This window comes from Notechis scutatus, chromosome 12 (assembly GCF_049901735.1).
Source record: "Notechis scutatus isolate UNSWTSFEM ecotype Mainland chromosome 12, rNotScu1.2, whole genome shotgun sequence".
Classification (NCBI taxonomy): Eukaryota; Metazoa; Chordata; class Lepidosauria; order Squamata; family Elapidae; genus Notechis; species Notechis scutatus.
This window is the reverse complement of record NC_142020.1, coordinates 12,694,719-12,719,589: the sequence shown is the minus strand read 5'-3', so window position 1 is coordinate 12,719,589 and position 24,871 is coordinate 12,694,719. Positions and strand designations below refer to the sequence as shown.

The 24,871-nt window shown below is 43.1% G+C and overlaps 2 protein-coding genes across 2 annotated transcripts in view; one reads left to right on the top strand and one right to left on the bottom strand.

The window, feature by feature from the left end:
- Positions 1–1,082: 1,082 nt before the first annotated feature.
- LYRM1 (LYR motif containing 1) lies at positions 1,083–11,815 on the bottom strand. The gene is made up of 4 exons (XM_087942147.1): positions 11,715–11,815; positions 3,753–3,911; positions 2,010–2,102; positions 1,083–1,428 (listed from the first exon to the last, which is right to left on the bottom strand). The coding sequence occupies exons 2-4, from the start codon at positions 3,909–3,911 to the stop codon at positions 1,312–1,314; spliced, it is 369 nt and encodes a 122-aa protein (XP_087798273.1). The 5' UTR covers positions 11,715–11,815; the 3' UTR covers positions 1,083–1,311.
- Positions 11,816–11,884: 69 nt separating this feature from the next.
- The window catches only part of DCUN1D3 (defective in cullin neddylation 1 domain containing 3), a 28,312-nt gene continuing 15,325 nt past the window's right edge, over positions 11,885–24,871 (top strand). The window contains 1 exon segment of the mRNA XM_087942146.1: positions 11,885–11,974. The gene's annotated coding sequence lies outside the window, so the exon portion shown is untranslated.

The following is a 24,871-nucleotide window of genomic DNA, read 5'->3' as shown; positions in this document are numbered from 1 at the left end:
CGTAAATGTGAGTCAGTTGTCAAGCATATGAATGTAAATCATGTGATCCCGGGGGGAGTGCTGCAGTGGTCATACGTGTGAAAAAATGGTCACTTTTTTCAGTACCCCATGGCCACGTGATCAAAATTTGGATGCTTGGCAACTGGTTCGTACTTATGACCATTGCAGTGTCCCAGGGTCATGTGGTTGCCTTTTACAGGTCAATGGGGAAGCCAGATTCATTTAACAACCACGTTACCAACTTAATAACTGCAATGATTCACTTAACAATTGTTAGGTAGAAAAGTCTTAAAATGGACCAAAACCCGTGTAACAAATGTCTCACTTAACAACATACATTTGGGGCACTTGTGATCTACCTGTATCTTTTTGGGGATGAAATGTAACTTTGAATTTTAGAGTTTGGTCATTAAGTGAGGACACTGTAGGAATATCAATAACACCTGAGGATATGTACCTGTTCTGACCCAAACCTTGTTCCAAGGAAACAAACACGAAACGGAGGTAACCGCAAAACCTTTTAATGATTCTTTACGAATTCCGTTCCTTCTCGGTTAAAAGGCTGATTCAAACTAATTGTCTCTGATAAGAACGAGCCTTGCCAAGGTTGTGCAAGGCTGCCAAGAACACCGGATAAAGTTACTAAGAAATATTTCAAACACAAAGAGTCTCCAAACACAAACTAAGATATTCCGAACATCCACAAGGCTTAAGTGCAAAAACTTCTTTGCTTCCTGCAAAGGACTCCGGTTTCTCAACTGGCTTTTATCCCTGAAGGGAGGGGCCATCACCTTGCAGCCTTACTCCCGAGTCGCCCGTGCTGCTGCAGCTGCTCTTTCCTTCGAGCAGCCCTGCGCGCATGTGCACTGGGCACAGGCTCCTCGGGGAACTCTTCCTCACTGCTGCCAGCCTCCACCATCTCCGAAGGCAGCACTCCACTCCCTGATGGTCCTGGCCCCATCCCTGCATCCCACGCAGGCCCCTCATCTGAGTCCTCGCTCTCCGAGACCTCAGCCGTCCACACCTGCTGTCGGCAAACCACAACAGTACGCAAGTAGAACATAAAACTAATCGAACCTTGATCTTTTTCTACCACATATTTTTATTTTCCCACAATGCTGCTTTCTTTCACACAAGGCAGGTTTAGCTCCTCCTTGTCGTCTCTTCTTGGGACCAAGTGGATTCCCGACCTTGAAAAAAAAAATCACCTGGTGGTAACCGTACCAATTTCCTTTTCATCTGTAGTCATGCATGCCAAGTGCATCAGTCAGGTAGTCTTAAGACGATATCAACCTGCAGCTGGATCAGGGGCTATGAAATTTCATCCTGAGATTTCAAATAAACCGGTTTAGAGATCTTCCTTAGCTTCTCCTGGTGTCGAAATGCCCGGGCTTGTGGCAGTGCGAGGCCCATGGGTGGCAAATGAATCTGTTACGGTAAGAAGAAAAGGAAAACTGCTTTTAAAAAAAGACTCTGAAAAACACCCAGGCCTTTTTCAGATACCATGTTTAATTTTTTTTTCAATGAAACTTTCATTTTAAACAAGAAGGTAAAAGCTAACACAAACTAACAGACAGCAAGAAAGGAAAAAGACAAGAAATAGAGAAAGCAAGGTAACCATTGCAAGAGCCCTTAGACTTATATACCGCTTCTCGGTGCTCTCCAGCCCTCTCCAAGCGGTTTACAGAATCAGCCTATTGCCCCCAATAATCTGGGTCCTCCATTTTACCGACTTGGAAGGATGGAAGTCTGAGTCAACCTTGAGCCGGTCAGGATCAAACTGCTGGCAATTGGCAGTGAGTTAGTCCCTGGCCCACCGGTGGCCCACCGGTGGTCCCTGGGTGGTCCCTGGGTGGTCCCTGGCCCACCGGTGGTCCCTGGGTGGTCCCTGGCCCACCGGTGATCCCTGGGTGGTCCCTGGCCCACCAGTGGTCCCTGGCTATTGTCAAGGCAGAATCCTCCTGGCTGAGAATGGACAGATTCCTATCAAACAGCTGATTCCTACTTACAGGCCTTGGATACGGATTGTGATAATGAAGTCCTAGCTCTATTCTCGCCTTGCACTCTTCCATGCACTGTTTAATCTGCTCGGGATCTGCTAGCTGGTCTTGCAAACAATACAGAAAAAAAAGAAAAGGAAAGTTAGAACAGAAAGTGCAAGGCTTCTAAAGAACAGACAGGTAAGTTAAAACTTTTACCCCCAAATTACCTTGTGAATTCCACCCCTATCCCTGAAAGACATTCAAATGAAAGACCTTGATCTTCCTGGAAGAATGAATGGATGGATAGAAAGAAGGGAGAGGGAGGGAGGAAGAATAACGAGAGGGAAGGAGAGGGAAGGAAGGAAGGAGGAAAAATAATGAGAGGGAATGAGAAGAAAGGGAGGGAAGGAAAAAGAATATTGATAATGAAAGAGAAGGAAGGAAGGAGGAAGAATAATGAATGAATGAGAGGAAAGGAAGGGAAGGAGGAAGGGAAGAAGGAGAAAGAAAGAATGAGAGTGAATGAGAGAAAAGGAAGGAAGGAAGGAAAGGGAGGAAGAATATTGACAGTGAATGAGAGGGAAGGAAGGAAGGAAGGAAGGAAGGAAGGAAGGAAGGAAGGAAGGAAGGAAGGAAGGAAGGAAGGAAGGAAGGAAAAGAAAGGTGGCTAGCTACAAATAACTTCTGCCTAAATCAGACATAACCCTTTTCCAATTGTGATCTTCACAGTCTTTAGCTAAATACATTGAGAAGACGACAATGGTGTAAAGAATTCCAGCCACTGAACTATCCTACCTGCAACCGATCTACCTCCAATTACATAAAAGATGGAACCTTACCTCATTTCTTTCTTGCTGCCTTTTTTTTTTTTTAACCCTGCAAATTGGGAAGGTCTTTTCGGTGATAATGCAGGAGCCGATGGCTGATAGTTTATCACCCTGTTCCTTTGAATCTTGATGGGTCTGAGATGATGGCCTTCGGCGCACCATATATAAGCTTACCCTGGCTTAGTACAATGTTTGAACCACACACATAGGCAGGGCTGTTGATATTTAGGGCTTTAAAGGTTAAAAACCATCCCTTTGCATTGTGTTAGGGTTAGTCACCAATGCAGCCAACCAGAGTCTGACATGACCTGATCCTTCAAATATGTGGCAGTTGATATTCTCCTTGTCCGCTGTTTGCACCAACTGAAGCTTCTTAGATACCCCTTCTGGAGCCACCTCTTCTTCTCCAGTGAATAAAAAAGCTGGATTTGGGACCTTTGGTCGATGCGTCCCACAAAGCAACATTTTTGGCACTCAGGAAACAGAACCAAAATAGAACCATCATCTTTGACCCCATAATTCCTTGCAGGATGGAGTCCGTGCAACTGAATGGAGCTAATAGAGTGTTTACTGCCCGGATGCCCTTCCAGTTGCCAATGAAGAGTCTTGTTCGGCAGATATATTCTCCGTGTACCCAGAGAGAGAAATATCTGCCTCTACACCAGGGGTGTCCAACCTTGGCAACTTTAAGACTTGTGGACTTCAACTCCCAGAATTCCTCAGCCAGCTGGCTGAGGAATTCTGGGACTTGAAGTCCACAAGTCTTAAAGTTGCCAAGGTTGGACACCCTGCTCCACCTAGGATCAAAGTCACAACCTCCTGATTGTGGGACGAGAACTCCACCTCTAGACCACTGCAACAATCCTTCTTATCTCCCTGGATGCCCACCCCCAAATCCCACTGATACCCCCAAAAAAACCCTCCAGACCAAATGCTAACTCACAGTTCGATTTTTTCGGAACAACGTTTTAGCTTCACTGATAATATACTTTTTCTCTTTCTCCGTCTCTTTCATCTGCCCAGATGCTGACTGCCATGTTTTGGCGATTCGAAATATTTGGCGGTAAAGGCCAAGGACTTCTTGACGAGCGACTGACGTCATCTGGAGAAAGGAGAGAGGATTCCTGGGTGAGCAATTTGGAGCTGTGAAAAAAACAAAGGGCTTTCAAGCAGATGGATATTTTCACATTTTGCTCCATTCGTTTTCAAATATTTTTCTTGGCTCCGTCCGGGAAACATGGAAAGAAACGGCAAAAATGGAAAGGAAACCCCCTCCCTGAAAACTATAATTATCTGCCAAGTGTGGGATAATAGCTACTTTTACATGCGCTAAATTTAAGGCAAGAAAATATCCAGCTGATACCAGCATATGTGAAAATATGCCCAGTCTCCTTCCTTAAAGATAATTATGCCACAAGCATCGAAAGCAGGATGTTGAGAAGGGGAACAATAAAAAAAGTGGGGGGAAACCCAATTATCATCACAGAGTTGAGGACAGTGATTTACACAGAATTAAATTTGGTTGATCTATGTATCAGTGCAAACTTCAAAACAGGTAGTCCTCGATTTAATGATCACAATTGAGCCCGAAATTTCTGTGGCTAAGCAAGACGAGAATAGAATAGAATAGAATAGAATAGAATAGAATAGAATAGAATTCTTTATTGGCCAAGTGTGGTTGGACACACAAGGAATTTGTCTTCGGTGCAAATGCTCTCAGTGTACATAAAGAAAAAATAAAATACATTCATCAAGAATCATAAGGTACAACACTTAGTGATAGCCATAGAGTGCAATAAGCAATCTAATCATACTAGGAAACAGTCATTAAAAATCGTTAGGATACAAGCAACAAAGTTACAGTCCTACAGTCCCAAGTGGGAGGGGATGGGCGATAAGGAGTGATGAGAAGATTAATAGTAATAGTAGTGCAGACTTTGTAAATAGTTGGACAGTATTGAGAGAATTATTTGTTTAGCAGAGTGATGGCATTCGGGGAAAAACCTGTCCTTGTGTCTAGTTGTTCCGGTGCGCAGGGCTCTATAGCGTCGTTTTAAGGGTAGGAGTTGAAACAGTTTATGTCTGGAATGTGAGGGGTCTGTAGATATTTTCACAGCCCTCTTTTTGACTCGTGCAGCATACAGGTCCTCGATGGAAGGCAGGTTGGTAGTAATTGTTTTTTCTGCAGTCCTAATTATCCTCCGAAGTCTGTGTCTGTCCTGTTGGGTTGCAGAACCAAACCAGACAGTTATAGAGGTGCAGATGACAGACTCAACAATTCCTCTGTAGAACTGGATCAGCAGCTCCTTGGGCAGTTTGAGCTTTCTGAGTTGGCGCAGAAAGAACATTCTTTGTTGTGCTTTTTTGATGACATTTTTGATGTTAGGTGTCCATTTTAAGTGAGTTTTGCCTCATTTTATAACCTTTCTTGCCACAGTTGTTAAGTGAATCACTGCACTTGTTAAGTTAGTTACCCAGTTGTTAAGGGAATCTGGCTTCCTCATGGACTTTGCTTGTCAGAAGGTCGCAAATGGGGATTGTCATAAATACGAGGCAGATGCCAAGTGTCCAAATTCATGGGGATGCTTCAAAATTCACTTAACAACTGTCTTGCTCAGCAAGGGAAATTTCGGGCTCAATTGTGGTCATAAGTCGAGGAATACCTCTTATCAGCTTCTGTCCTCCCTCGGAGCGATTGTGAGAATTGATGGTGAAAACTGTGGAGGAGACCATCTTGTTAGAAGCCAATGCTTAAAAACATGCTTTCTGCTTGCACCCAAGGCATGACGGGTCCAAGCTAGCATAGACGCAGGCAGAAAGCAAGCCTCACTCAAAAAATGCTGGATAAAAATCTATCTTTTTTCTCGGCGAACAAAAGCATCGTCTGTTGTGCAGGACCGCTGAGCTTGCCACGGCAAAGCATTCTTGTGAAACGAAATATTGTGGTTTCATTGTTCATGATTTCACTTCTGCAGCAGAGGAGCACAATGCTCTCTTTCTTAGTGTTCTCAAGAGAAATTATTGATGGCCCGTTAGGGAACGATTGGCAAAAGTTTCGCCGGGTCATATGCTAAATCATATTTTAACACTTTTTTAGTAAATAAATTGCATTTGGCTCAGGACACAGAAGATGGATCGATCTGTGTGTCTGTCCTTCTCTATCATCTAACTCACTCTCTCTCTCTCTACCTCGTTATCTCTCTCTCTCCTCTCTCTCTTTCTCTCTACCTCCTGTTACCTCTCTCTCCTCTCTCTACCTCTCTTCTCTTTACCTTGTTACCTCTCTCTCACACTCCTGTTACCTCTCTCTCTTTCTCTCTACCTCCTGTTACTTCTCTCTCTCTCTTTCTCTCTCTCATTTTTCTCTCTTTCTATATCTATGTATCAGACAGGTCAGTCTGCCTGTCTTTCTGTCTTTCTATCATATTTATAATCATATTTATAAGTGTAATAATTTATTAAGCTAAGGCCAATAAAGCACATTATAGTTTAAACTGTTAAAAACCAACCAGCATTGGCGTTTTCGTCTTTTAACAACTGATGAATTTCAAATTCAGTTCCCCCAGAAATCCTAATAAGGAAAAAATAACATTTATTGTACCAGTTCTCCTGCAAAAAAGCATCTTAAAAGTCATAGGAGCCATCTCAGCTGGGTTTAACAAAGAGAGCAAGCCGCTTTAGGGGAAAAAAATCCCTACCACCAAGGATATCTTGATAGCTGCCTCTTTATCCCTCCTCAATCCTGCCCAGAAGAATTATATTGTCAGGGTGGCAGAGGAATAAACCAGGTGCCCAATCTTCATGTCTGCTCAGTTTGAAAATGCAACCCATTTTGTTGTCTTCAGAACTAAATTATAACGTTTAGCTGAAGTAATGACCCCCCAATTGTTCTGCAGCTGGGAAAGGTGACAAATGGTTGTATGTGTGTATGTGTGTGCTTTTTTTAATGGGATGGTGCATTTAGCTGCAGAAAAGAAATCTCATTTGGCCAGATTCATCCCTCAAAAGTGATTTGAGAGCCACTGCAGGGCCAGTAAGGGTATACATAAGTTCCTATGTATAAGATTATTGTTATTAACTTTTAAGGTGATAATTAAAAAGTTAAAATGATTATTGGGACCTAAAGGTGAACTAATTAAATGATATATAAGGTATAGGGGTGGGACACTCGGGTAATTGTGGGGGAAATGTTTTTGAAATGTTTGAATTGAGATGGAATTTTTGAAATAATGAAATAAGAATATGCATTGAGATTACAAACCTGACGGAAAAGTATAAAGCACAACGAATAGGAAGATATGAGAATTATTTAAAGTTAAAAGAAATAGGTTAAGATATGAATTGAAAATTTATAAAATAAGCTTGAGTATTTTCTCAAAGTATTGAGAAAATTAATAGAAAATATGTAAAATAATGATATGAAACTAAATGTGAAAGATGAATATGTAATCAAAGCCATGTTTGTATGGAAATGTGAAAACCTAGAACCATGTTGTGTTCACTAAAAAAAGATGTTTTTAAAATGTGGAAAACTGAAATAAAACTTTTTATTAAAAAAAAAAAAAGTTCCTATGACATTGATGAGTGAGAAACTTGAAAAGCTAACTTCACTCTGGAAGGAAAATTCTGACTTTTTTTTGTCTTGGAGAATGGGTAAACTGGTATATTAGCACAGGGAGCAAGAGGAGATTACAACGTGAGGACTTCCAACTCCCATTACAACCATTGATTTAATGATGGTTCCAAATGGCAACAATGCTGAAAAAGTAACTTACAACTGGTCCTTACACTTATGACCATCGTACCATCCACATGCTCACATGATCAAAATTTGGATTCTTCGCAACTGGCAGGTATTTATACGATGGTTGCAATTTCCCAGGGTCATGGGATTGCCATCTGCAATCTTCACAGAGGGCTTGACAAACAAAACCAACGGGGAAGCTGGATTTGCGTTAACAACCGCACAGATTCGCTTAACAACCGTGGCAAAAAAAAGTTCATTGCTGCTTTTTTCTCAGATGCGCGTTTTAAAAAACCACCAGGGTTTATTCTTCTTCCTTGATGCCACAAGACAATATATATTTTTTTTCTCCCAAGTTCATAATAGGGGCGTGCATAAGCGCACCAACGTGCCTACCGTCCCTGTCCTATTGTTTCTCTTATTCTTCTTTTATTTTTCTTATATGTACCCATTTCATGTATTCACAACTATGTATACACTTATACTTATTATCTTGTAAACAATTGGCAAATCAAATAAATAAAAATAAAAATAAATAAATAAAAATAATAGGTTAATGCTGTAAATCCAGTCCCAAAGGTGCTTTTTTTCAAGAAGCAATTTGGCCTTTCTGGTTTTTCTTTGTAGGCATTTCACTTCTCCTCCAAGAAGCTTCTTCAGCTCTGAATTGATTCCCTGCCACCCAGTCGGAACTGAAGAAGTTTCTTGGAGGAGAAGTGAAACGTCTTCAAAAGAAAAACCAGAAAGTCCAGTTGTCTCTTGGAAAAAAAAAAAAAAAGGCACCTTTGGGACAACCATGAGCTGGAGGACGGAGAATCTCCACAGACTGTAAATCCAGTGTTTCTCAACTTGGCCGACTTTACGATGTGTGGACAAGCACTGTCTGGGGATTTCTGGGAGTTGGAAGTCCTCACGTTGTAAACTGGCCGAATTTGAGAAATGCTGCTCTAGTCCAGGAATCCCCAACTCCTGGTCGGTGGACCGATACTGGTCTGTGGCATGCCAGCAACTGGGCCACACAAACAAGTGAAGCCCCATTTGCGGGATGCAGGCAGCATGCAAAACCACAGCCCCTCCGGTCCGTGGAAAAAACCTTTCTCCATGGAACCGGTCCCTGGGACCCAAAAGGTTGGAGCCCCCCCCCCTGCTCTTCCCCCATCAGCTTAAATTGATTCCCCCCAGTTTCAGGACCGTAAAAATCTTTCTTGAAACTTCTTAGTTTCCTCTTTGAGCCAACCAAATTGCCCTCGTCTGTCAAGGCAAAGAGGTGTTCCCAGAACACATCACTCAACATAAAAAACCCCCACACACATTTCTTATTCATCTTTTGGCTTCCATTCCAGCTTTAGAGGAAATCTTCTTTACACAAATAATAAATTTTTTTAATTTTTTTTTTTTGGAGTGGGGAAAATCCCCAGAGCAGTTCCAAGTTACTGTAGGTGAGATATTTGGACTGGGTTTCTCTTAAAGAAACGAAACAGTTTATATCTAATGCCCCATATGGGATACTAAAAAACCCCCACTGAATTTGTGACCGCCTCCAGCAATAAAATTCATGATGTGCTGATGGAGTTATACTGTAGCCAAATAAAAAAAAGATGAGTAAAACCGAGCAATATGTCTCCAGTTTCCCCCCACCCTCAAGGAGTTCATGTTTGGTGATTTCATGCGCTGTTCCTCCCTGCTACCTACGACTTTGATTGAGGGCAACTGAGCCCACTGAAGAACTAACTATACAACTATTGGTGGTTTGTGGGCTGCAGCCAGAAAACCACAGCAAGTAATACAGTTCTTTGAACGTGGGTTGTTTCTTCAAAGTCTAGACCACGTGGATGGACTCTTGCGTGAATTGAATGCAATGCCTTTCAAACTCCTGGGTTCTAAATTGCTGCTTTTGTATAATTTCATTAAGGCATTGATTAACACGGTGTCTGTCTATGAATGACTGGCTGCAGCCAATCAACATCTGGTACCAGCTTGGAAGATTAATAAACTTTATTATATGCTTGTAGAATCTCATACTCTGCAGTTTTGGTTCCTCTAGATACAATGGCTGTATTTTCTTGGGGAAAAAAAAAATAAAAGAACAAACTTGGAAAAGGGGAAAATCTGAAGCAGTTTCGTAAGGATACAAAAACATTGTTTTACAAAGGAAAATTAAACAAAATGTGTATTTGAACAAAGATATGTACACTTATTTTAAAAAGACAACTCAATGTCTGTTTTTTTCCCTACAAGTGCGAAAGACTGCGCATTAAACAGTACCAAGGGGAGAAATTAGATGTCCCAAATAAAGGACATCAGTGAGTTTTTGAAAAATACTATCTAAAGGGCAGGTTTTTTTTTTCCAAAAGAAAGAACTGGCTTTTATAATAATTCACTTAATTGTACCATACGTGATGAATTCAGGTCTCTTTCTACAATGATAGTTGTCACTATTTGGGTGGGTCAGAGGAGAATATACAAACTTCATTTTATATATAACCTGTATCTGTTTTCTTTTATGACGAAATAAAACCTGTTTAAAGGCTTCTACCAGGGATTCAACCTTCAGCAGTCTAGCCCCACTCCTTAGTCTTCAGGCCCCACCCCTGCATTGAGGCCCCACCCCCCACTCTAACACTCCTCCTCCAGGGTAAGCAGCCTATCTATCTATCTATCTATCTATCTATCTATCTATCTATCTATCTATCTATCTATCTATCACCTATCTCTGTCTGTCTGTCTGTCTATCTATCTATCACCTATCTCTGTCTGTCTGTCTGTCTGTCTGTCTGTCTGTCTGTCTGTCTGTCTGTCTATCTATCTATCTATCTATCTATCTATCTATCTATCTATCACCTATCTCTGTCTGTCTGTCTGTCTGTCTGTCTGTCTATCTATCTATCTATCTATCTATCTATCTATCTATCTATCTATCTATCTATCTATCTATCTATCACCTATCTCTGTCTGTCTGTCTGTCTATCTATCTATCACCTATCTCTGTCTGTCTGTCTGTCTGTCTCTGTCTGTCTATCTATCTATCTATCTATCTATCTATCTATCTATCTATCTATCTATCTATCTATCTATCTATCTATCTATGTATCTATCTATCCCTACCTGACTCTGTCTGTCTGTCTATCTATCTATCTATCACCTATCTCTGTCTGTCTGTCTGTCTATCTATCTATCTATCTATCTATCTATCTATATCTCTGTCTGTCTGTCTGTCTATCTATCTATCACCTATCTCTGTCTGTCTGTCTGTCTGTCAGTCTTTGTGTCTGCTATCTATCTATCTATCTATCTATCTATCTATCTATCACCTATCTCTGTCTGTCTGTCTGTCTATCTATCTATCTACCTATCTCTGTCTGTCTGTCTGTCTGTCTGTCTGTCTGTCTGTCTGTCTGTCTGTCTGTCTGTCTATCTATCTATCTATCTATCTATCTATCTATCTATCTATCTATCTATCTATCTCTGTCTGTCTGTCTGTCTGTCTGTCATCTATCTATCTATCTATCTCTGTCTGTCTGTCTGTCTGTCTGTCTGTCTGTCTGTCTATCTATCTATCTATCTATCTATCTATCTATCTATCTATCTATCTATCTATCTATCTATCTATCTATCTATCTATCTATCTATCTATCTATCTATCTATCTATCTATCTATCTATCTAATCTACCTACCTAAATCCATCCATCCATCCATCCATCCATCATTACCATCTACCTACCTACCTACCTAAAATAAATTCAAATAAAATCTTGTTGCTAAGGAAACTCATGAACGCTTCCAGCAGGGACACACAAACGAGTCCTAGTTTGGTGCAGGTTTCATTGACAAGAATGACGCCATCTTGCCACCCTGTAGCGCCCCCTATCGGAGAGGGCAAAAATAAACGCACGCACTGCTGCTGCGCTGTCCAACTTAAAGAGACGTGTGGGCGATACCAATATAAAAGCGGAGGGGGGGTGTCACCTCTGCCGTGCCTCCTGTTTTCGGGATGTTCTCTTCGTCTTTGGGACAGACGCTCCTCGCTCGTCCCCATTCACCTTTTGGGATTCACCTGCAGAACTAGCACTTTTGTTCTCAACACACACACACACATTTGGACCCGGAGGGTACAGTTCTCCCCCCCGCTCTCCCCAACATAAATATTCTTCCTCACTCACCTCCGCAGACGACGAAAACGAGGGGAGAGGGGGGGAAAAGAGAAAAAGAAGAGCCCCCAAAGCCTCAAAGTGCCCTTACGCTGCGTGCGGCGTCAAGCGAGTGCGCGCGCGCGCGTAGGAGCGCGTCCTACGTCACCGCGCCGCCAGCTGACTCCCCCCCTCTCTCCGCGAAGGCCCCACCCCCCGGAAGTGATGCAGGAGGCTGAGCCCGAGTGGGCGCTCTGGTCGCCGAGGAGAGCTTTGGTGGCGGAGAGAGGAAGGTAAGCGAATTGGACCCTCTCTCTTCCCGTCCGGGTTCGGGGCGGGGGGTGTCGGGCAACCGAATGCCCCGTTCGCCACCATTGCCCTCCCCACCCTTCCCTTCCTCCCCTCAGCAACGGCCAACTCGCTCCCACTTTTCTGGGAGGAATTTTTTTTTTGGGGGGGCCGCCCCAGCTGGAAGGACAGAAGAGTGGGGGGGGCCCTCTTTGGGGAAGGGGGGAAAGGTTCCTTCTGAGGGGAGGGGGCTTAGAGGGAGCAGAAGAGGCCTCGGGGACCCCCCCCTCCCCAAGAGCGAGGACATGGAGGGGACCCTCACCCAACGGTGGGGCATGTGAGTATCCCCCCCCCACACGACCCCCAGGAATTTGTGTGTGTGTGTGTGGGGGGGGTCCTCTCCTTCCTTACAGTGGGCTCTCTTTGCAGACAAGCCTGAACCCCCCCACCCCCACCCCCGGTTGTTATGGCTTTGTAGTTGCCTGGAAAGGATCGCTGAGGTGAGTTTGGTTGGTGGGGGGGGGGCTTATCCATGGGAGGGAGGGAGAGGAGAGACCCTCTTGCGGTCATCTTGCCCTTGCTCTGTCTGTGTGGGTTGTTTTTTTGGTTTCCCCTCTGGGAGAGGTAAGTGCCCAGGCTGTTGGCTGTAGGCCAGCGCTGGACTTTTCTAGGGCCATCCTGGGAGCGGTTCCAGCCCATAATAATAAGCAGAGTGGAGGTTCGTTTCAGCTTGCTTAAAACCTGGTTGTGGGATTCTGCCTTTTTCGGCATTAATCCATCGAGTGACCAGATGGCTCTAATTCACACTGGGTGTTAAAATGTGTCTGTCATATATCTATCTATCTATCTATCTATCTATCTATCTATCTATCTATCCCTGTCTGTCTGTATGTCTATCTATCTATCTATCTATCTATCTATCTATCTATCTATCTATCTATCTCTTTCTGTTTATCTATCTATCTATCTATCTATCTATCTATCTACACCTATCTCTATCTCTATCTATCTCTATCTACCTATATCTATCTATCTGATATCTATTTGATATCTATTTATCTATTATCTATCTAATCTATCTACTATCTATCTATCTATCTCTATCTATCTGTCTATCTATCTATCTATCTATCTATCTATCTATCTATCTATCTATCTATCTGATATCTGTCTGTCTGTCTATCATCTATCTTATCTGTCCTGTCCTGTCCGTCCTATCTATCTAATCTAATAGATGTATTCTACCTGCCTACCCATCTTCATCTATCTCTGTCTGTCCTATCTTATCTAAAAGAAGTTCTACCTATCTATCTACCTGCATCTGTCTGTCTCTGTCTGTCTGTCCGTCTGTCCTATCTAATAGACGTGTTCTACCTACTTATCCATCTTCATCTATCAGTATATGTCTTGTCTTTCTACCTACCTATCAATCATCTATTTTAGTGCATTGTGCAAATGGAATTAGGGAGTTATAAGTGGGTTGTGTGTATGTGTTTATTTATCAGCCTGGCGTTAGGGTTTGGGAGTGGGAGGGATTGGAAGTGATGGGGGCATCAGTTGGGTAAGAATCACTTCATTGTCTCAAAACAGATTGCATCCTGGTGAGACTTGAGCTGACTGTGTCTGTCTTCCTTGAAAGGGCGGGGACTGGTTAACCTGGTTGATCCTCAGAGCCTTGAGGATTGCTCAATCCTCGGGGGAACCCGATAGTCATCCTGACAACATCCTGGTCTCATTGTGGCACCTTTGAGCTGAGAAGAGTTGTTGAGGCTTTCACACTGGAGAGCTGTTTTGGGCCAGCCCAGATTGAAGGCAAATGAATTGACAGATGACTTAAGGCACAGAAGTATGAATTTTGCAACACATCTGACTGGGCACAGATCAAGGTCCACTTACGTGTAGCTCTGATGCCAGCAATGAGAATTTATTTCTGCATCATGGTGGTGTCTTAAGGGAACTGCCCAACAGAGCTTTCTCAACTACTGGAGACTCTACTTGGTGATAAATTTGAGGCAGAACTGACTAAATTATGGTAATCGGTTTGGGAAGACCTTTGCCTACAAAAATCCTTGTATGTGCTTCAAATTAGTGCATTTTTTGAAGGGCTTGTTGAATTATGGAGGTGCCACCTGGTCAGAGTTTATGAGATCCCTTTCAATTATATTATTACGGCCTCAGGAAGTAGACTTCTAGCTCTGTTGATGCTTTTTTAGACTTTTGTCCTTAGTTGCTCTAATTGGATAGATCCCAGGAAGGGCTGCACATCATCTTGGAACAGGTGGTAATGTAGAAATTTTTTTTTGGAAGAGGGCTTCCCTGGATCTTGAAATTTCGGGTAAGCAAGTTTTGGTCATAGGTACTAGATAAGAGGGTGGCCTTTGAACTGCTGGAAATTTCTTAGAAAAAATTCGACTTGAAATAAATTAATTATCTGGATCTCCTGGCCTGGGTGTAACAGTATAAAAGCTCTAGTTATTCTGAGTGGTGGCTTCGCCAGGGGAAAAGTGGGGAGGATTCCTGGGTGATATTTACCACCATTGATCATGGGATATTGCTGGAGCAGTGGAGCTTAATGAGCTAATTATTTTTAAAGTTCTGTGTTACAGTAGCTTCAATTCATTAGGGAATTGTAGTGGAAAATTTCTGCTCGGCTTCATGATCGCCATGCATTGTTAAAAAAACAAAACCCAAACCACTAGTGTTTTTGTCTTATGCTTCTGTGTCTGTGCTGGAAACTGCATAACATCAGCTATTAAAGCAGTGGTCCCCAACCTTTTTGGTACCAGGGACTGGTTTCATGGAAGACAATTTTTCCACAGACTGGGATGGCGGGTGGGTGGGTGGGAGTGAAGAAGCTCACAACCTAGATCCATGCACACAGTTTCGCCTGGCTCACTACTCACCAGTTGTGCAGCCTGGACACAGACCGATCCACGGACCAGGGGCTGGTAACCCCTGCATTAAAGTACTAGACAGTCTTTCTGTATGTTACTGGTTAATCTGTAAAATCTTTCATGGCTTAATGTCTGTGAAGATTCTCAGTCATCCAGGCCATGACTGGCTTCAAGGAAAAACGAAGTCCAGTTGCCTTTTGAGTGGCTTAGCATCCAAACATCTAAAAGAGTGCCTTTCTCAGTGGCAGCTAACCTGGGCACCAAGATCAGTTGGGGAGGTGCCATGCTTATGGTCCCATTGATACATTCAGTCCACTGTGTGATGATGGCCAGAGTAGGTAGGGCCTGTGTAATTCTTTTGTAAAATGGGAGGGATGACTTCGAAGAAGAGTTAATCGTAACAGCTTTGAAGGGAGAAGAAAAGCAAATCCCATTTCTCCCTCCTTCCAGCCTCTGTATATGTTGAACTACAATGCCCATCATCCTTAGCCAGCATGGCTATGGTGGCTGGGATCTAACAAGGTCTGGACCAGATGTTGAAGCCTCAACATAGAATCCTACGGATACGTGTTGACTGGGAGAGAAAAAAAAACGTTAAAAATCCCAGCTCTTTCTCAATTCAGCTCTTCAGCTATCTTGTGATTTTTTTTTTAAAAAAAAGCTTTTCTTCCCCCACCCCCACTCCTTTAGAATAAATGTTAAAGATCCACTTTGGAGCCCAACCTTGTACATGTTTTATCAATAGGAAGGGCTGCTAAATTTGAAGGGGCTTATTGATGGGTAAATACGGTATGTTGTCTGGCGCTTTGAACTGTCCAAATAGAAGCTGTAGTATCAACTTCCTTATGGGTATATATAACTGTATTTCTCAAAGATTTTTGGAATACCATAGTTCTCAGCCTGTGGTCCATGGATCCCTGGGGAGTCCACAAATGCTTGAAGAAATATTATGATTTAAACCTTGAGTTTAGCCTTGGTAGTCCATGGCCACAAATGGTATTTAAAGGGAGTCCATGGTGAAGAAAACATTGGGAACCTTTGCTATTCGCAGGGAAATGGAAGGGACAGTGGGCTTCTTCCCATCTAAATGGCAGAGCTGCCATTTAATGTGTGATGATGATGATGATAATCATGATATCTGTTCAGTTGCATACGATTCTTGGCGATTTTATGGGCCAGGTCTCTTCACAACTTCCTATCTTGCACTATTTCTTTGAGTTGTTCTCTGCTCTGGCTGGTGTCCTTTAAAAATGCGTGTGTGTATAGAGAGAGGGGGCTGGAGAGAGAGAGAGAGAGAGAGAGAGAGAATGAATCTGTCCTTCTCTTATTGAATGATGAGGTTGGCAAAGACCTTTTTCCTCTTCTCGTTCCCTACAGAAGCATTTGTGAATATTGCACTCTGAGTCAACAAACAGAAAACTAGGAAATCACAGTTTTTGTTCTGGAGAAGAAACCACAAAGATTCCTCCCCCAACCCGGTCTCCCCTCTCCCTCTGGGTTATGCCTTTCTCTTCCTACTGGTCAAACCCCAGTTTCCTTCCTCTGTTTTTCGAAAGCCAATTTAAGGGAAGCCAGAAGAGCTTCCATATCCAAAGGCAGCGTACCAGCATTGGCTATTTTTTTTTGCACCCTGCAGTTCATTACAAGGAGCAGATGTTGAGTGGGGACAACCTTTCCATTTGAAGAAGCAGGGCTGTTGCTCTTATGGCCTTGAGGATCGCTCCAGTCAGGGAAGAGAGCAGTGGCCTTCCAGATGTTGCAAGACCATCTGTTTTGCCGTGGACCGTTTTAAATGGGGCTTTGGGATGTCGGAGTTCAGCAGGATCTAGGAGCTTGGTTTCCCCACCCCTGGCAGCTGCTATGCTCATGTTTTTACTCTGTTGTGTTCATAGCACTGTTGTGGATACGACTGGGGGGGGGGAAGGGGGGAAATTCCCTCTCTGTGCACTTCTGGGTGAATAGCTCCATCATTACAGGTGGTCCTTGACTTACGGCCACAATTGCACCCAAATATTGTGTTGCTAAGCTAGACAGTTGTTAAGTGAATGTCGTCCCATTTTACGACGTTCCTTGCCACAGTTGTTAAGGGAATCACTGCAAGTTGATCAGTTGGTAACCCGGTTGTTAAGTGAATCTGGGTTCCCCGTGGATTTTGCTCATCAAAAGGGAGAATCATTGCCACCGTCATAAATATGAACCAGTTGCCAAGCATTTGAATTTGGATCCCGTGATCACCGGGATGCTGCGACAGTCATAAGTGTGATAAAACATTCTTTTCAGTGCCATTGTAACTTTGAATGGTGGCTAAAGGAACTGTTGTAAGTCAAAGATAGCCTGTATAGAGCCTGCATGCAGCCTTTGGATCGATTCATAGGAAAAGCGGAGAAAATCTGTAGCCTCCCCCCCTTTTTTCTTCTTCTTCCGGAATTCTCTGGGTAGAAACATGCAAATCAAATACAACATTCCAATGTAGCTTGCTTTTCCAGTCGTTATTTATATTCTCTTCCTATCTGAAGGGTGTGGAAGCTGCATTTTTTTTTTTTTTTAAAAAAGGAAAGCACAACCCCCTGCCCCCAAGAGGCCCTGGTGTTCATGTGAGTAATGAGTTCAGAGGTGTTTTTGTGCAGTGATTATTTTGTTTTGTGCCGTGACTGCTCGCTCTGTACAACACAATTGTTTGTTGAAATCCTGGCTTTTTAGCTCGAAAGTTAGGGCCAGGCAGAGTCCAGTGGTCTATCCCAGAATGTTCTACATTTAAATTTTCCAATTTCCAGCCGTCAGTCGTCAGTAATTGAGTTTAAAACATGCTTGGGATAAGCACATGTCCATCATCCGAAATTAAAAATAAAAAAAATAATCACAGAGGGCAGGCTCCATGGATCACTGGGTCTTTTTCTGCCATCAGTTTTCGAAGTTTCAAAATATCATTCACTCGGTTTCCGTTTGTTCTTTTTAAGCCACAAAACCTATTAGAACCATACCTAATACTTTCTTTTTAAAAGGAGATACGAAGTTATCAAGAACATCCACTCCTTGGGAGGGAAAAACTATGAGAATGTTAGTGGAAAAACAACTTTGCGACGTTCTAAAAACAGCATTGTAAAGTCTCGGTGCAAATTAATTTTTGGCGGCAGACAGAAGTTTTTCTTTTAATGTGAAACGGGCAACAATTGCAGCAAGCAGTGGTTTAAGCAAATATTAATGGAAAGATATTTTCTTCTGCAGCTAGCATTGTGGAAAAATAACCCCAACATTTGCACTCTTTGAATAGTTTTGCTGAAACAATGGGTGCTCTGTCTTTTCCAGCATGGCTCTGGACTCCAGTGGATGGTTGTCCCTTAAATTCTTTAAATACACTTGAGAACCACAGATTTCCTCTGAAAAGAAAAGAAAAATTCCTGGAAGCTTTCTGTTCTTCCTCAGTTGCCTTGATCCTTGAAAAAAATAAATCAGTTTTATGTTAGTACTTTTAAGAGACCTAAGTACGGGTAGTCCTCCAGTTACAATCACAATTGAGCCCAAGATTTTTGTTGCTAAGTGAAACGCTTGTTAAGTGAGTTTGTCCCTTGCCACAGCTGTTAAGTGAGTCATTGAATTTCTTAAGTTAGTAACACGGTTGTTAAGCGAATCTGGCTTCCCCATGGACTTTGCTTGTCAGACAGTCGCAAAAGCAGATCCCGTGACCCCTGGGACTGCAACTGTCATAAACACGAGTCAGTTGCCAAGCATCTGAATTTTGATCACAACGGTCCTAAGTGTGGAAAACTGTCCTAGGTCGCTTTTTTCAGCCCCGTTGTAATTTCAAATGATCACTGAACGAACTGTTGTAAGTTGAGGATTACCTGTAATTCTTTTCTTATATTATCTTTGTAATATTACGGTTGACAATTCTGGATTCCACACACATACACCCCACCCGCCATTTCACCCTAGGCACCTGCCATGATAGGGTTGTTTCATGTGTCCAGGAAGGGCCAAGTGTGATTGCAGATGTTCCTCGACCTTCAGGGCTGTGGAAGGTGGATGTAATTTCCAAAAGGTGTGAGTAATTTGCAGAGGCATGCTATGTCTTGAGCAAGAACTGTTGAGACCATTATACTCCTGCAGATTTTATGGATCGGAATAGCTAGCCCCAAATGTCAAAAAAACAACAACAACAACCCAACAACAACCCTATTTCCCTCCCCTCCAAAGTCATAGGATCAGGTCCAAAACTGTGGGAGCCATGAAGCTTTCCACCAATCACCTTGGGCTTTTTTTCTACATTAAGCCTTGAGTTTTGTAGCCAAAGTACCATATAACCAGGCGAATGTCATTTGGATGATTTATGCAGAGGATTTTGTAGCGTTGTTGGGTCTGTTTCTTCCCTTGAGAGTATACTTCTAGAGGGCTCATAACTCCTGGGACAGTGTTTTCTCAACCATGGCTAGTTGAAGATTGGGGGACCCAGATCCCAGCGTGGTTGGGGGCCCCCTCCTTGGTGTTGATCCTTTCAACTCTCTTGGCCTTATGATTGGGGACTTCCTCAGCCACCATGGCGAAGTCCACACATCTTCAAGAAACCAAGATAGAGAAACACTGACCTGGAACGTGACCCACATTGCTTCGTCTCTTATTTTCTTCCATGGTTGACTTCCGTGTGGCCAGGAACCCTGCCGTTGTTTCCGTAGAGCCAGTGTTGCCTCTAGACACTCTTGAGGTTGTTGATTTGTTTTTGATACCACCTCATCTCTAAGGTCCTCCCTGCACCTTAATAAGGCGGCTACCCTGCCTTTGATCGAGAAATTGCACAAAGGATTACAAGGCAAAAGGCAGACTGACATATTGGCAGCAGCAGCAAGCGTGTTCCGTAGAACTGAGGACAGGCCAAAGCAGATTTTCAAAAGTAACATCATCAGTGCTAGAAGGGAAAGGATTTTGCAAGGGCGGGGGGAGGAGGAGGAGGAGGAGGAGGAGGACTGTGGGGTTCTAAGTAACAACAGTGCTAGAAGGGAGAGGATTTTGCAAGGGGGAGGAGGAAGATGAAGACTGTAGGGTCCTTGGTGCTCTCTGAACTTGGTGGTTTTCTTGCAGACGTTTCACTACTCAAACTAGGTAACATCATCAGTGCTAGGAGGGAGTGGAGTTTTCAGAGGAGGAGAAGGGAAGAGGAAGGGGAAGGAAAAGGAGGAGGACTGTGGGGCCTTTGGTGCTCTCTGAGCTTGGTGGTTTTCTTGCAGACGTTTCACTACTCAAACTAGGTAACATCATCAGTGCGAGGAGGGAGTGGAGTTTTCAGAGGCGGGAGGGAGGGAGGAGGAGAAGAGGAAGGGAAGGAAAAGGAGGAGGACTGTGGGGCCTTTGGTGCTCTCTGAGCTTGGTGGTTTTCTTGCAGATATTTCATTACCCAAACTAGGTAATATCATCTGAGGAAGGGCGGGAGGGAAGCTGCATGCCACCCTTCCACTTTATGCCAATCTTCTGATGACTTCCTAAGGTTTGGAACTCCTGCCCTCTTCAGTCCACTGGGCAGGCAGGTCATTGTGGGCCAGTGTTTGTGTAGTTGGAGTAGCTCCACGTTTGGCATTTAATTTAATAATGAAACGTTGCTTGGGAAGGTCTACATCTTGTAGTTGCTCCTCCTCCTACCTCTTCCCTCCCCCACGAAACATCTTTTAAAGAAAAGAGGCAAGCTGGACATCTAAAAAGTAGATCTTCTGATTTCTCCTCCCTGCAGGTAGAGATATTTTTTATTTATCCTGGGTGCAAGTTGTGGCATGCTTCTGGGACTATCCTCTTAAGACTCTTGATGAAAGTGTTATATAATTTTTTTAAAAAGTGACCTCTGGAAGGACACGTATGGGAGAGAATGTGAATTATTTACATTCTAGAGAAAATCTGCACAAATATTCCAAAAAACAGAATCGGAAGGGAACTTGGAGCTCTTCTAGTCTAACCCTCCTCTGCTTAGGCAGGAAATCCCACACCACTTCAGACAAGTGGTTATCTCATGTCTTCTTAAAAACTTCCAGTGTTGAAGCATTTACAACTTCTGGAGGCAAGTTTGTTCCACTGATTAATTGTTCTCACTGTCAGGAAATGTCTCCTTAGTTCTAGGTTGCTTCTCCCCTTGGTTAGTTTCCATCCGTTGCTTCTTGTCCTGCTTTCCAGATGCTTTGGAGAATAGCTTGACCCCCCTCTTCTTTATAGCAAACCAATTTTGATAATGCTATGTTGAGATGTGGAGCAAGAAGGAGAACTGAGGATGAAAAGCTTAATTACGATTAATTTGGATTTAAATGGAATTAAACTGGATGGGTCCAACTTCTGGATAGACGTGTATAAACAGTTCATTGAGTTAATAGAATTAGGGAGAAAAAGCACACAGTCCTTGTATGTGGACTCTTTTGCAACATTATACAACACAGATAAGGGCCAAACACTTGAGATCACAATGCCATTGTTTTGTCTGGCTATATTTCGATGAGTCAAACCTAGCAGGCTGGGATCACCCATTGTTTTTAAGTCTTAATCTATAGTTTACAAAGCTCTTGTCAGGATTTATGCAACAAGGTGAGCGAAAGCCGAGCGAATCCCATTGTGGGGTTGCAGCCCAGAAACCAACAGCAGTTTTTACAGCATTTTGCTGAGAGGTGTGTCCGATGCTTCCTTAAGCATTTTTGGAAGAGGCAAGTCTTCCAGAGCCAGCTGAAACCACAACATGCAAATGAATGTAGCTGTTGGAAAACGCTTCCTTGAAGGTGCAACACTATAACTGCTCTTTACAACAGGATAGAATTCTTTATTGGGCCAAGTGTGATTGGACACACCCACACAAGGTATTTGTCCCCAGTGCATAAGCTCTCAGTGTACATACAAGCAACAAGTGATAATCATAATCATAGGTAAAGTTAAAGGTTCCCCTCGCACATACATGCTAGTTGTTTCTGGCTCTTAGGGGACAGTGTTAACCTCCATTGCAAAGCCGAAGAGCCAGCGCTGTCCAAAGACGTCTCCGTGGTCATGTGGCCAGCAGGACTAAACCCCAAAGGCGCACAGAGGAACGCTCTTCCCTTCCCACCAAAGGGGTCCCTCTTTTTCTACTTGCATTTTTACATGCTTTGGAACTGCTAGGTTGGCAGCAGCTGGGACAAGTAACGGGAGCTCACTCCGTTACGCGGCGCTGGGGATTCAAACCGCTGAACTGCCGACCTTTCGATCAACAAGCTCAACAGTCTTAGCCACTGAGCCACCATGTCCCTTAATCATAAGCGTACATCACCCTAAATCATAGATACAATGCTCATAGTCATAGAACACTAAAGCAACCAACTTATATCATAATAGAATACTAAAAGCAATTGACATAAATCATGAGATACAACAAAGTTATAAGAAGCTAAGGACATAGCTAGCAGGACAGGTGAGAAGGATAATAAGTAATACAGCCCTCCTAGGTGGTTTAACATCCCAGGGCATAAACAGTGTTGTGGGAATTAGTTGTTTTTCAGAGTGATATAGCATGGGCGGGCGGAACTTACAACATTGTTTTAGAGAAGGCCCTTGGCTTCTCTGCATTTTCCATTTCCACAAGGGCTCCAAGCAATAATTTATTTTTTTAAAAAACCCAACACTGAGCAGGCTTTCAAGAATGCAGTGGTAAACAATCTTATTATGACATTTAGTCTTGGCTCCGGATTTGGAGAACATTCACGTTTCAACTTGGGTTATTGGTTTCCCTCTCCTATTCCAGGACAAGTGGTGTAGATTTTCTGGAGAATGTGAACTGGGAAATTTCCCAGATTGTTTTGGGCATTTTTTTTAAAACATCGTTTATCTTGGGGGGGGGGAGGGGAGACACGACACACACCAGTCAATCATAGTTCTGGGCTAGGGCTGAATAAACACAATTTTAAAGTTTAACCTTAGAATGGTTGTGATGGGGGTGTAGTGGTTCATAATTTATGTTGTACCTTATGATTCTTGACTCTCAATGAATGTATCTTTTATGTACACTGAGAGCATTTGCAGCAAGACAAATTCCAATCACACTTGGCCAATAAAGAATTGAATTCTATTCTGTTCTGTTCCCTATTCTATTCTATTCTACTATATTCTATATTCTATTCTGCTCCTTATTCTATTCTGTTTTGTTCTATTGTCTGGCATTGTTAAAATACAGATGATTCTCGACTTACAAGCCGTTCTTTAATGACCATTCAAAATTACAAACAGCACCGAAAAATAGTGACTTATGGCCGTTTTTCACACTTACGACTGTTGCAGCATCCCCATGGTCACGTGATCAAAATTCAGACAACTGACTCACATTTACGATGGTTGCAGTGTCCTGGGGATCATGCGATCCCCTGTAGTGACCTTCTGACAAGCCCAAGACAATGGGGAAGCTGGATTCATTTAACAACCGGCTTACTGATTTAACAACCTGCAACGATTCCCAAACGTGGCAAGAAAAGTCAAAGGCAGCAAAATTCACTTGGCAACAGAAATTTTGGCCTCCACTGTGGGCGTAAGTCGAGAACTACCTGTATTATATGTCCATCCAATTTGACAGTTGTCCCTGGCAGGAAATATTTGGAACGTTCCCTCCTGGAAAACCTTTTGCGGAAAATTTCCCCACCCTGTCTGTGTCCATCAATGATACAGCAGCCCAGAGTTGATGCATCTTTTTGGAGCCAGCCTCCTAAAGCAGACAATGAAAGCTGATTTTTCCTGGGATTTTCTTGCTGTTTTTGTAGACCTTGTGACAACAGATTGCCCCACCTGCCTTTTTTTTTTTTTTTTTTTTTTGCTGGAGGGTTTTTCCGGGAATATATTGTTCAGATCTGAAACAGGATAGAGCAGAGATGGTGAACCTTTTCGCCACCGAGCGAGTGCCCAAACTGGAATGTGCATGCATGTGGCCCCGTGTTGGAGTGCCGGAAAACCAAAGACCAGCTGGCCGGGGCATGCATGCCTGTTTTTTTGGCTATTTTGGGGGGCATTTTTCAGGCCATTTTGGCCTGAAAACGGCTTGTTTTTTGGCCATTTTTCAGACCATTTTGGGGGCCGTTTTCAGGCTGGTTTTGGCACAAAAAAACAGCCTGAACATGGCCCCCAAAGCCCTCCAAAATGGCTTGAAAACATCCTGGAAAACAACCTGTTTTTTGGCCATTTGGGGGCTGTTTTGGGGGCCGTTTTCCAGCACTCCATGGCCCACGAAGATCAGCTGGCTGGAGCGCATGTGTGCACCAGTAACCAGAAGAGCCGCTGGCGATGGTGTGCGTGCCCACTGAGAGGGCTCTGTGTGCCACCTCTGGCACACCTGCTGTAGGTTCACCATCACAGGGATAGAGGGTAGAACTGCATAAATTTGCTGAATGTTCAGGTAGTCCTTGACTTATGACCACAATTGAGCCCCCCTCCCCCAAAAAATTTATGGTGCTAAGCAAGGAACTTGTTAAAGTCAGCTGTGCCCCATTTTACAGCCTTTTTGGCCACAGCTGTTAAGCCAGTTGCTGCAGTCGTTAAGTAAATTGTGTGGTCATTAAGCGAACCCGGCTTCCCTCATTGATTTTTGTCAGAAGCCAGCTGGGAAGGTCACAAATTGTGACCCCGTGATCCCCCAGGAACGGTGCAACCATCATAAATACGTGCCGGTTTGCCGAACGTCCGAATTTTGATCATGTGACCATGAGGATGCTGTAAGCATCATGCGAAAACCGGTTATAATGAGTCACTTTTTTCAGGGCCCTTGTAAATGTGAACCGTCACTAAACAAATGGTTGTAAGTCAAGGACCATATATATACAGTGCCTTCCTTTGTGCAGCCCAAACGAAATGGTTTGTCTTTTGTTTTTTCATTTCTACAATACAGCAAGGAGAGAGGTTGGATGAAGTGGACAGATTATAACGGCCTTTGCTGCAATCGGCGTTGTAGAAATAGGGAAGTTATTGAATTATCATTGAATTGAATTCTTTATTGTCATTGTACGTATATACACAGTATACACATACAACGAAATTCAC